This window comes from Saccopteryx bilineata, chromosome 3 (genome assembly GCF_036850765.1).
Source record: "Saccopteryx bilineata isolate mSacBil1 chromosome 3, mSacBil1_pri_phased_curated, whole genome shotgun sequence".
NCBI classification, from domain to species: domain Eukaryota; kingdom Metazoa; phylum Chordata; class Mammalia; order Chiroptera; family Emballonuridae; genus Saccopteryx; species Saccopteryx bilineata.
In genome coordinates, this window is record NC_089492.1 from 150,084,707 (window position 1) to 150,096,772 (window position 12,066).

At 41.1% G+C, this 12,066-nt stretch overlaps 1 protein-coding gene across 4 annotated transcripts in view; it reads left to right on the plus strand.

Annotated features, from left to right (window-relative positions):
- MRPS5 (mitochondrial ribosomal protein S5) overlaps positions 1-12,066 on the plus strand; it is a 49,670-nt gene that overhangs the window by 20,951 nt on the left and 16,653 nt on the right. For all 4 annotated transcript variants that reach the window (XM_066267729.1, XM_066267727.1, XM_066267730.1 and 1 more), the window contains 6 exons: positions 1,929-2,162; positions 3,737-3,771; positions 5,640-5,730; positions 9,026-9,072; positions 9,507-9,564; positions 9,840-9,902. In XM_066267729.1, the coding sequence (XP_066123826.1) occupies positions 1,929-2,162; positions 3,737-3,771; positions 5,640-5,730; positions 9,026-9,072; positions 9,507-9,564; positions 9,840-9,902 (528 nt within the window). The remainder of the gene's footprint in view (positions 1-1,928; positions 2,163-3,736; positions 3,772-5,639; positions 5,731-9,025; positions 9,073-9,506; positions 9,565-9,839; positions 9,903-12,066) is intronic.

The window sequence follows — 12,066 nt, forward strand, 5'->3', positions numbered from 1 at the left end:
TCCCCCTCCCCCAAATCTTACAGGTATTTTTACAGTCTAGAAGCATTAAAACATTTCTCTTGAAGGGCATTAGGATCTGCTGCATATTTATTGTTCCAGGATTCTGAAGGAAGAAAATTTTATAGAAAGGAATTCCTGCCCGCCTTCCCGCCTTCCCGCCTTCCCGCCTTCTGTGTGATGTGGATCTGCTTTCACGTTTCCCGTTCTTAGCCTATGATTCAGGATAAAAGATGCAATAAATGGAGAGTAGCAAGCTGTCTCTGCAGAGGGCTACATAGTTAATAGTTTCAGCTTTATGAACCTCCAGGTCTCTGTTACAACCATTCAGCTCTGCTGTTGGGCACAAACACAGTCACTGACAATACATAAACAAATTGGCATAGCTTGTTCTAATAAGGTTTTATTTGCAGAAACAAGTGGTGGGTTGGATTTGGTTCATGGCCCTTAGTTTGCCAAACCTGGGAACACATGATTGTTTATTCTGTGTTGTTGTTGTTTTTTTTGAAGACAAAGATAGTATGATGTACTTGAATTGGCATTTTGTACTGTGGTTGTTGACAAGTTGTTGACAGGAATCAACTTTCAGGCATGTAAAAAATACCTTCACTGTTCTTCTAGTTAATGCATGTCCACTGTCCATGTATTTTATATTACTTTTTAATATTTAAAAAAATTATAACTATTATATATGTATACTTCTCAGTAAAAAATTCAGACTAGGAGAAACCTAAATCCTGGTGCCTTTTGATACCCCCCCCTTCCCAGTTGCCCCTCCCAAAGAGACCTCTCATTTTAGTGTGTTTCCTTCTGACATTTTTTAATGCTTTTATCTACATAAAGACCTTAAAATAAATATATAGGCTTGACCTGTAAATGACACAGTGGGTAAAGCATTGACCTGGAATGCTGAGGTCACCAGTTCAATACCCTGGGCTTGCCTAGTCAAGGCACATATGGGAGTTAATGCTTCCTACTCCTACCCCACTCCTTTCTTCTTCTCTCCTCTCCTCCCCTTCTTCCCCCTCCCCTCCCCTCTCCTCCCTTCTCCTCTCTAAAATGAATAAATAAAAAAATCTAAAAAAAAATGTTTTCTTTTTAAAAATAATTAAATTATATCATGTGCTACATACTGTCTTACAGTTTACCTTTTTCACTTAATAATAGGTCTTGGAGCCTGACCAGGTGGTGGTGCAGTGGATAGAGCATTGGACTGGGATGTGGAGGACCCAGGTTCGAGACCCCGAGGTCGCCAGCTTGAGTACAGCTCATCTGGTTTGACCAAAGCTCACCAGCTTGGACCCAAGGTCGCTAGCTTGAGCAAGGGGTTACTCGGTCTGCTGTAGCCCCATGGTCAAGGCACATATGAGAAAGCAATCAATGAATAACTAAAGTGCCACAACAAAGAATTGATGCTTCTCATCTCTCTCCATTCCTGTCTGTCTGTCCCTATCTATCCGTCTCTCTGACTGTCTCTGTCAAAAAATAATAATAATAATTATAATAATAGGTCTTGGAAATTGTTCCATATCAGAACCTATAGAACTACCTCATTTCAATTTAGTGTAGATTTCATAGGTTAGATATGCAGTGATTCATTTAACTACTCCAGTAGTGCTGGACATGTAGCAAGCATGTTGTTTTCACTTTTTTGTCTTTATAAATAACACTTCAGTGGACATCCTTATTCAGGCACACATATGCCTACCTGTGTGGGAGTATTTCTGTAGGCAACACTGTATAGTGAAATTATTAGCTCTTAGGGTAGGTACATTGGAAATTTTAATGAATATGCCAGGTGGCCAGCCAAGTGGTTATGTTAGCTTAAGCTCCTAGCAGCAGTGTCATCTGTATACCTATTGCCTGGCATTTTAACACTCAAGAAAGGAATGCTTTAAAAAAATTATTCATGTATGTTTTTAACCCTTCAGGGCGTAGTGGCTTCCTGTGGCCTGGTCTGAATGTCCCTCTTATGAGGGATGGAGCTGTGCAGACCATTGCCCAGAGAAGCAAGGAAGAGCAAGAGAAGGTGGAAGCTGATATCATCCAGCAGAGAGAAGAGTGGGACCGGAAGAGGAAGATGAAGGTTAAGCGGGAGCGAGGCTGGAGTGGAAACTCGTGGGGAGGTGTCAGTCTTGGCCCCCCTGATCCTGGTCCCAATGGAGGTAGCAGAGTCCTGGTTTTGGTTACAAGAGAGTACTTGTAGTTTTAGTATTCCTTAATATGATTTTATTTACCTGTTTAGGTTGCTTTTTTCCAAAAAAGGATTTGAACATCATTGAAATAACTTCACAGTATTATCCAGCTGTATCTTATAGAACATTGAAGGCCCATAACCAAGAAGCATTCCATGAACAGGATGCAGAGCACTGGGTTCTGACATGGTTGTCGTGTGGCTGCTCAGAGCCTCAAGTGTGGTGGTGTGCGTGTGGCTCTACACGGGCAGTTTCCCAACACAGCTGGTCATGGGATGCCTTGGAGCTGTGTGGCGTGGGAGTGCTGTTTCTGTAACAGGACAAACCAGATAGTTGTCATTAAGCCTTATGAAAGCACACATGAAAGAAAAATTGTCAACACTTACTAGGCCAAATTAGAAAACAAAGTACTCCGCACATGCCCACTCCCTGTGTATGTAGAAAAGTAAAAATTATCTTGAAAATTCATTCTTAAGGAGGAAAATGGAGAAATAGACAAGAGTGTGGCTGCTTTCTTAAGTTTGGCTTAAAGAGAAGAGCAGAGGTTGAGATGGAGTAGCTCTGGTGAACATGCAGAGAACTGAACAAAATGCTTCATTTGGGAGGAGAAAGATTATAGGAGGAGAAAAAAAGCAATCAGCTGAGTCCCTAATTGGGGCCCAGAGTAAAGTGGATAATAAACTGGTGATGGACTCAGGTAAGCTTGTACTGTTGGTGTGGGGCAGGGTGTGTGAGTGGTGCCTGCCTGGTGGTTTCAGCTAGACTGTGAGGAGAAGGGGCCATCTGCTGAAGGGAGGATGGGACACGATGACCATGGCCACCAGAATATTTTGATGAAAAGTAAGGTATCTAGAACTGGCTTCCAAATCATCCAGTGGAGTGGGAATTGAACAGTTTAGAGGAAAGAAGACTGATCATTAGTTGATTATTGAACTGCTGTTCTGTTTTTTGTATATGATTGAAATTTTCTATAATCAAAAGGACAAAGTATTTGAAATGCTATGTGGTGAGAGGAGAGAGGCCTAACTAAAAGGACATAAAAGGCCAACAGGTGGCAGGGAGCGCTTGGTTGACTTAGCGTAACTGTTTAGGGGTCCATGTATGTACTATGTTTTGACCTCTCTCCAATGGCACCCAGCAGGCCAGGGGTGGCCAGACAGCTACATTGATTCAGTCCTGGACAGCATGGTGGAGAGAAAAGAGTGAGGGAGTTGAGGATAGTTACAAGATCTGGAGGAAATGGTGGATTGTGGTGTGTTGGCTGAGTGGGAGAGGCTGTGAAAACCAGAGGGGCTGAGAGGGAAAGGAAACTGGTCAAGGGTCTGGAAGGCTGGGGACACAGCCAAGGGGATGGTAGCTGAGTTTGAGTTTAATTCTGGAGCGGTCTGGTGGTGGCAGAGGACCAGGGCGTGGCCTGGGGAGTGGCACCAAAGATCCAAGTTCTTTCTCACATATATATTGATAACCATGCCTGTGTTGAAAGTGCTTTTGTACAGTAATTATATAGACACATATCTATATACCTGTTTCTTTTCTTTCTGCAGAAACATATGATGATTTTGATACCAGGATACTTGAGGTAGGCATGCTGAATTCAGTACCCAGTTAGGGCTTTAGAGAAATCGGGAGAGTTGGAGCAGGTGGAGTGGAGATAGGGCAAGAGGGCTGTGAGGAAAAGCCTTGATGCATGACCTTTTCTAAGACACAGCTGATCTGGGTAAGAAAATAATGAAACTTGAGTTTCAGTCACTTGATACTGGTTTTCTTGTTGCCTTTTGGGGGTCTTATGGCAAGGCAATTTTGGTTTGATAAAAAGAATTTGGTGATTGCATGTACACTTCCTGCTTCCTAAAGCTAAAGTAGCATTAGCAGTCTGTCATGGAATTATGAACCAGCTGTATCTGGCTTCAGTTTAGGGAGCAGAGACGGCAGGAGCCATGGGGGGTGGGGGGGGGGGCCTGGAGCTGATACAGTGTGCAGCTTTTGATGGGAAATCACCCAGCAGGCCTTTGAAACTGAAGCCTGTGTCAGGTAAATTTCAGTTGCTTCCAGGGCAGTCCCTAAAATACCGGTAGTCATCTTCCCTTAGAGCAGGGGTTGGAAACCTATGGCTCACGAGCCAGATGTGGCTCTTTTGATGGCTGCATCTGGCTCGCAGACAAATCTTTAATAATAAAAAAAATGTTAAAAATATAAAACATTCTCATGTATTACAATCCATTCATTTCCTACAGTTCATGTTCATGGTTGCGGGTGGCTGGAGCCATTCACAGCTGCCTTCCAGGACAACACCAGATTTTTATTGGATAATGCATAACATACATGGATCATTGTATGGCTCTCATGGAATTACATTTTAAAACATGTGGCGTTCATGGCTCTCTCAGCCAAAAAGGTTCCCGACCCCTGCCTTAGAGCCAGTGCTGCTGACTTGGTCCAAGTTCATTGCCACAGGGAGTAGTAATTTATTGAGTTTGTGATTGAATTTGTATATAGTTTCTTCAATACTAGTTGTATTAGAGAATTTAAAATATGTTTCCAAGTATTTTATGTCTTTGGGTGCCACTGTATACCTTTTGGAAGTTAATTCCATTAAAGAAATTTTGTAAATGTGGGTGATTTTCTATAAGATGATGCCCAGGCAATGTACTCCAGCTCCCTTCTCTTTAACTTCATTTTCTGGGAAAAAAGGGTATTATGTAAGCAGTTCAGTTAACAGGTTCCTGGCCTTTTATAATAATAATAATAGTAACAATAAAGCACATTTTCCTGTAGTTCATAGAAAGCAGGTATTTAACATTTTCTAATTTCAGGCAAGCCTAATCCTTACCATAGACATCCAGTTTTATGCTAATTCTTTTTTTTTAAGAGAGAGAAAGGGGGGAGACAGAGAGAGAGAGAAACATCGATTTATTGTTCTACCCACTCATGCATTTATTAGTTGCTTACTGTATGTGCCCTGACCAGGGATTGAACCTGCAACCTTTGCATTTTGGCCAGGGCATGCTAATTTGTTCTGTGTACGGCATTTATTATTTCTAAGTATAGATTTTTTCATATTTCAGCATTTCTGATACTGGGATGTGTCTTTTAGCCACCAATTAAAAACTATGTCAAAGTTTAATCAGCAACTGTTCTGCTTTGTGTACATTTGTCATTGAAATGCGGTACATTGAGTTGTGCACTTTCAGATCCTTTCAAGTTACCTCAGTTGAACTGCTAACAACCTTAAGAAATAGGAAAAGAGTGTCTTATTTCCATTTTACTCCTGAGGAAACAGCCTAGGGAGAGGCTTCCTGCAGAGGAAGTCTGCAGTTTGTGCCCTGGACTCAAGGATAATGTGTCTCACCACAAGTGTGTGTGTGTGCACATGTAAGGAAGCTACTCCAGTTCCCCACTTCGCAATTTCCTTAAGTTGTGATATTTATGAAACATTTTGTCTTTTAGGTAAGAAATGTTTTCAATATGACAGCAAAAGAGGGAAGAAAGAAATCAGTCCGTGTCCTGGTCGCTGTGGGGAACGGCAGAGGAGCTGCAGGTGAGAGTAACCCCTGCAGTGCTGGTGGCAGAGGTGGGAGTGGGTGTGGCCTGTACTCAGCTCTGAGTCCCGGGCTTCATGCCTCTGGCCATACTGATGAATGAGATCTTTCAGGGTTTGCGCTCACAAACCTGTGGTCAGCCCCTGAAAATCCTTCAGAGGGAAAAGAAAGACTAGATTTTCCCACATCTGCCTTTTCCTGTGAGGACCAATGGATATTTTTAAAAACTTAAGACACTACTGTGTTATAATAGTGAAAAATGAGGGGGAGAGAAACCACTACATTTTCAACAGTAGGGACAAAGTTAAAAAAGAATACAGCCATACATTGTAATATTTTGCAACCACTAAACAGTTATGGAAACTTACAAAATAATGCTAAGTAAAAAAACACAATTTGGTAAAAGACCAAATATAATCCCAATTTTGTTTTTTTCAAGTATGTTTATATGCAAAGACAAGACTGGAAGGATATATACCAAAAAGGTTAATAACATTTACTCTAATTCAGTGATTTTCAACCTTTTTTGAGCCACGGCACATTTTTTACATTTACAAAATCCTGGGGCACACCACCTACCAAAATGACACAAAATGACACTCTAACACAGTACATATTATACATATAGTTAATAATATAGTTTCTAAATGTATTTATACTCACTTAGTGTGAAACCTGGGCCTGTTTCGATGAACACAAAAGGGATATCCTGGCAGGAATAGTAGAAAAGACACACATGAAGCTTTTCCTCAACAGTTCTCAGTCTCTCTCTGTTTTTTAGTTTTTATCGCAGTCAAGCTTGAGAAGCTCAGCTCACATAGATATGTGGTTGAAAACGGGAGCAATGTCAAAATAGCTTTGTTGGCCAGAATGGGGAACTCCTTGGCAACAGATAACCAAAAACTGTCCAAAGGAAGATCAGCACACTTTAGCTTTAAAGTTAGATAACATTGTGATGCATTGTATATCACCCTCTGCGAGGGCCTCTTTTAAAAAGAAAAAAGTCAAATATCTATATACACCATCAGGATAGACATAACCAGCTGAGGCTGAGGCTTCATCTAGTGGTGGTAACATTTACCTCCAGTCCTGACCAGGATTAGAAATCGGGACCCTGGGGAGGAGTAGCAGCTTCAACTACTCACCAGGGCCACACAATGACAAGTGCGTGGCAGCTCGAGCGGGACCTTCCTGGTGTGGATGAGAGGCAGCCTACTATGGGTTCATCGCTAGTGGTCGGGATGAATCCTAAAAGGTGATTGGTCAGTGAGCATTCCCTGTGCCTCCACTCTTCCTGTCGCTGATAGCTGGAGGGATTGTGAGGGGACTGTTATGTTCAGATGGAGGCGGCTGGCAGCGGGCCGGATAAATAGCCTCCGTGGGCCGTATCCGGCACGCGGGCTGTAGTTTGGGGACCCATGTTTAATTTCCCCACGGCACATCTGACCATGTCTCACGGCACACTAGTGTGCCATGGCACACTGGTTGAAAAACACTGCTCTAATTCATAAGCTTGCTACTCGTTTAAATTTTCTTCCTTCTACTCTTCTGTAAATTTTCCACAGTGAACATCTATTTTTAAAATGTGTACCTGGTTATGTAAGGGCAGAAAACTGCCTATTTAACTACATTGACCTTAAAACAAGTCAGACATATGGGTAGTATAGTGCCAAAGGAAACCAGTCTTAACAGTTACTTTTTGTATCTTTCCAAAAAATCTTTATTCATTTATCGTTTTTTAAAAATTTACACAAAGAGATCGTAGTATATCCATAATTTTGCACCTTTTCTCACTTAGCATTACCCGGAGAGCCTCTGTTTTAGCGTAAACAGATTGCCCTCATTCTTTCTACTGATTGCATAGTGTTCCATTGTGTGGGTGAATGTGATTATTGTAACCTTTTCCCTACTGCTCAATAATTTTGTTACTTCCAATTTTGTAGTATTTATTTTTAAAAAGTTACTTGTATATGTAATTTGTTGTGCTTTGGCAAGAATGTCAATAGGGGAAATTTCTCATGCTGAAATGGCTGCCGCAAAGTTATGCATTTTGAATGTTGATAAGTATTGCCAGAACCTTCCTAAAAGGTTGCATCAGTTATGTTTATCTGTCCCCTCACACCCTTGCCAGCCTTGGATATAATCAAATTGACTAACCATCAGTATCACAGTGAATTCACCCTCTCTGTTTGACTCTCACTTGTTTCACTGTGAGAGCGTGGACACTATTCTGCGTGTTTGTTGGCCGTTATTATTCCCTCTATGAGATCTGTCAGTTCATTTGCTTTGCCCATTTTTCCGTTGAGTAACCGGTCTCCTTATTGAGGATATGGCTTTTTGTAAGTTAAGGACATTGGCCCTTTGTTTATCATATATTTTGGTTTAATTTTTAATTATTTCCACATGTAAGTTTTAAAACCACAGACATTTTCCCCGATAAATTCAATACTATTATAAATGAATAAATAAATCGGCAGAAGTTTTAAACCTTTATGTAACAAGTTTATCAGTCTTTTTACTTCTGGTTTTGTGTCTGGTTTTCTGATTTGGTGCTTAGAAAACCTTCATTTTAAGGTTATAAAAACATTCATAAATTCCTCTAAGACTTTTATGGTTTCATTTGTTGTATTTAAACTAGGAATTGGACTCCATTTGTCGCAGGTTCTCAAATGTCTTGTGTCTGTCAGGACACAGTATTGCCTTATGTTACTTTCTTCTGTAAAACTTTAAAATACATTCTTCTGAGTAAATAAGTAATGGTGACAGCACACAATGGAAGCATTTCTGGTGACTTGTGGCTGAAGTGACAACCCAGAAAGCACTCACAAACCCAAGAATCACTGATTTTACCTCCTGATTCATTGAAATTTGAATTGCATTTGAAAGTTCCAATGAAACCATGGTTTTCCTCTGTAGCAATGTGTGTTTTCCCAGCCTTTCTGGTTATTTTAATTTATTTTCAAAAATATTTAAACTATGTACCTTATTAATTTAGGGCAAGGTTAGGTTTTATTTTTTTTCTTGAGTATATTTAGTTTTATGTAGAGATTTATAAAAGATAATGTTACGGATTTCATAGATATTCAAGTGTACTATTTCCCAGGTGCCCCAAAACAGATAGGCAAATCTTTGTAGCCTTGTGCTTTGTCATTTGCTTTGGATAGCAGGTTTTCTGTGGGCAGAAGAAAAATGAAGTGCAGTGAAATATTGTGGGAGCTGGAACTTAAAATGTGGTGAGAGGTATTATGTGCCAAATATATGCCCCTTTTCATGTTTTGGCTTTTTCTTTTAAAGGTTTCGCCATTGGGAAAGCCACTGAACGGATGGACGCGTTCAGAAAAGTAGGTGTATTTTTCCTCTGCTGACAGTAAGGCTGTGTGCTAGACACGATGTGAAGGAAGCACACACAGTAGCAAAAGAAAACAAGAACCCTCCTTGAGGCTTTCTGTCTGAGTTTCCATATCTCAGAAAGAGTCATTTCTGAAATGACTGTGTTTTTATTACATCATTTTCATCAGACCTGCGATTGTTACCAAAATTGTGAGACAAGTGTCTCTCACTGACAGAATGTTCAGGGACACTAAGGAATTATTATTCATTGTTTGACATGTGATAGTAATATTATGGTTAAGATTTTGTTTTTAAGTTCTTAGCTTTTAGACGTGTATATGGAAATTGTGTAAGTTTGAAATTTTTCATAGTAAAATATTTTATGGAAATCGAGAAAATGTAAATTCTAATAATAGATATTGAGAAAAATATTTTTCTCTTTCAGGCAAAGAACAGAGCAGTTCACTATTTACATTACATAGAACGATATGAAGACCATACAAGTAAGTGTTAATCTTTTAAAAATTTACAGGGTTGTCCTTGCTCTTAATGTGTGGCAGTGTATCTATGATAGCTTTGTTTTTCTCTGCTTGTTGCTACATTCTTACAATAAACACACTTTCTCTCCTGACAGGGTGGTCATGGGTGAAATCAGACTTGGTCACTCACCTTTGGCCGCTGTGTTGGCTGCCGAGGGTCGTATTAGTTGCTCTATAATATTTGAAAGGTCATTAAAGCTGCACACCTAATCCTGCTCATCTGTGTTTTCACCCTCCAGTATTCCATGATATCTCTTTAACGTTTAAAAGGACACATATCAAGATGAAGAAAAAACCCAGAGGTAATTAAAACACTCTTTATCCTTTTTTTTTTCAGATAAAGCAGAGCCGTTATAGTAGTTCTATCATGCCCTTCATTTTACTATCTTTTACCTTGACCTCATTTTTAAAATGCCAAACAGAAAGTGCTAAGTTAGATTTTAAAAAGGCTGAATGATTTTTATACCTAAATGATTTCTGAAAGATTGCCCCAATTTTAATTATAGAAGTTACCACTTTTTCTTCTCTTGTCTTCTTTTTTTCCCATTGATTTGAGAGAGAGAGAAGCATCAACTTGTTCCACTTAGTTGTATATCCATTGACTGCCTATGACGCATACCCTGTTTGGGGGTTGAACCTGCGACCTTGGTGCACCAGAATAACACTTTATCTGTTGAGCCACCCAGCCAGGGCCTGTCTTCTCTGTCTTCTAATCCATGCTGTATTTTTCAGGTTTCCGTATAGTTTAACCTATTACCTATGTGTTGGGATTAAATATTCTGATTTTGAAACTCAAATAATATGATACATTATAGATAGTTTTTCCTAAAGTAAGTACATGTGTGTCATCATTTCTATGAGAAGTTATTAATAGGTGCTACTTCAAAAAGAGCGCCAAGTGTGAAAACTGAATTAAGGAAAGTGAAAAATATGTTTGTGTATCTTTGTTGCGCTGCTGTACAATATGCATCTGCCAGAGGGGAACCAAGAATGCACCATTCCCAAACTTCCTTAACCACAGACACTTCTGCCGTGGCTGCATGGTAGTGTTTAATTTCCCACATAGCACTACAAAGCATTTCTCATACAGCAGGGGTCCCCAAACTACGGCCCGCGGGCCACATGCAGCCCCCTGAGGCCATTTATCCGGCCCCCACCGCACTTCTGGAAGGGGCACTTGTTTCATTGGTGGTCAGTGAGAGGAGCATAGTTCCCATTGAAATACTGGTCAGTTTGTTGATTTAAATTTACTTGTTCTTTATTTTAAATATTGTATTTGTTCCCTTTTTTTTTTTTTTTACTTAAAAATTTAAGATATGTGCAGTGTGCATAGGGATTTGTTCATAGTTTTTTTTATACTCCGGCCCTCCAACGGTCTGAGGGACAGAGAACTGGCCCCTATATAAAAAGTTTGGGGATCCCTGCCATACAGTATACATACAAATTTAGCTTTTATTTAACAAGTGTTTTTTTACATAGTCCCTGCCTGGAAGCTTCGCAATCAAAGTACATACAGTAAGCCCCCATGTGACATTGTTGATAGGTTCTTCAAAACAGTGGCTACCGGCCCTGGCCGGTTGGCTCAGCGGTAGAGCGTCGGCCTGGCGTGCGGGGGACCCGGGTTCGATTCCCAACCAGGGCACATAGGAGAAGCGCCCATTTTTGCTTCTCCACCCCCCCCTCCTTCCTCTCTGTCTCTCTCTTCCCCTCCCGCAGCCAAGGCTCCATTTGAGCAAAGATGGCCTGGGCGCTAGGGATGGCTCCTTGGCCTCTGCCCCAGGCGCTAGAGTGGCTCTGGTTGCGGCAGAGCGATGCCCTGGAGGAGCAGAGCATCGCCCCCTGGTGGGCAGAACGTCGCCCCTGGTGGGCGTGCTGGGTGGATCCCTGTCAGGCGCATGTGGGAGTCTGTATGACTGTCTCTCCCTGTTTCCAGCTTCAGAAAAATACAAACAAACAAAAAAACAAAACAGTGGCTACCATTGCTGGAGTGTCTTATGTGGTCCAGGTGTTGTCCAACATACATGCCTTTCCTCAAGGGCTGCCCAGCAGCTGGGGCCATCCAGTGAGCAGTGGCAGGGTAGGGTCTGCCTCCGAGGCCCCTCCAGACATCCGCCTTGTACTTCCTTGCATGTGCACATCTCCAGGTGGATGTGCATCTATACATGTCAGTATATGCATGCACTGTTCACCATGAACACATTACACCCAGGAGGACAGACCACCCCACTGGTAACTGGTCTTTAGCCACCCTCTAAAGCCCTCAGTTCTCAAATGATCTGGCTTAACTGTAGAGCCCACGGTTTTCTCTTTCAAACAGAAAGGACAGTGCTGGGTAAGACTATGTTAGGTACTTGTATTTAAATAGTTTTTAGATGCATATATTGAATCACCAGGACAAGTGCTCTGCCTTAAAGTGAGGAGAGGTTGCTGAGTTTTATGTTTGGCTGTTCAGAGTGTTAGCATCTA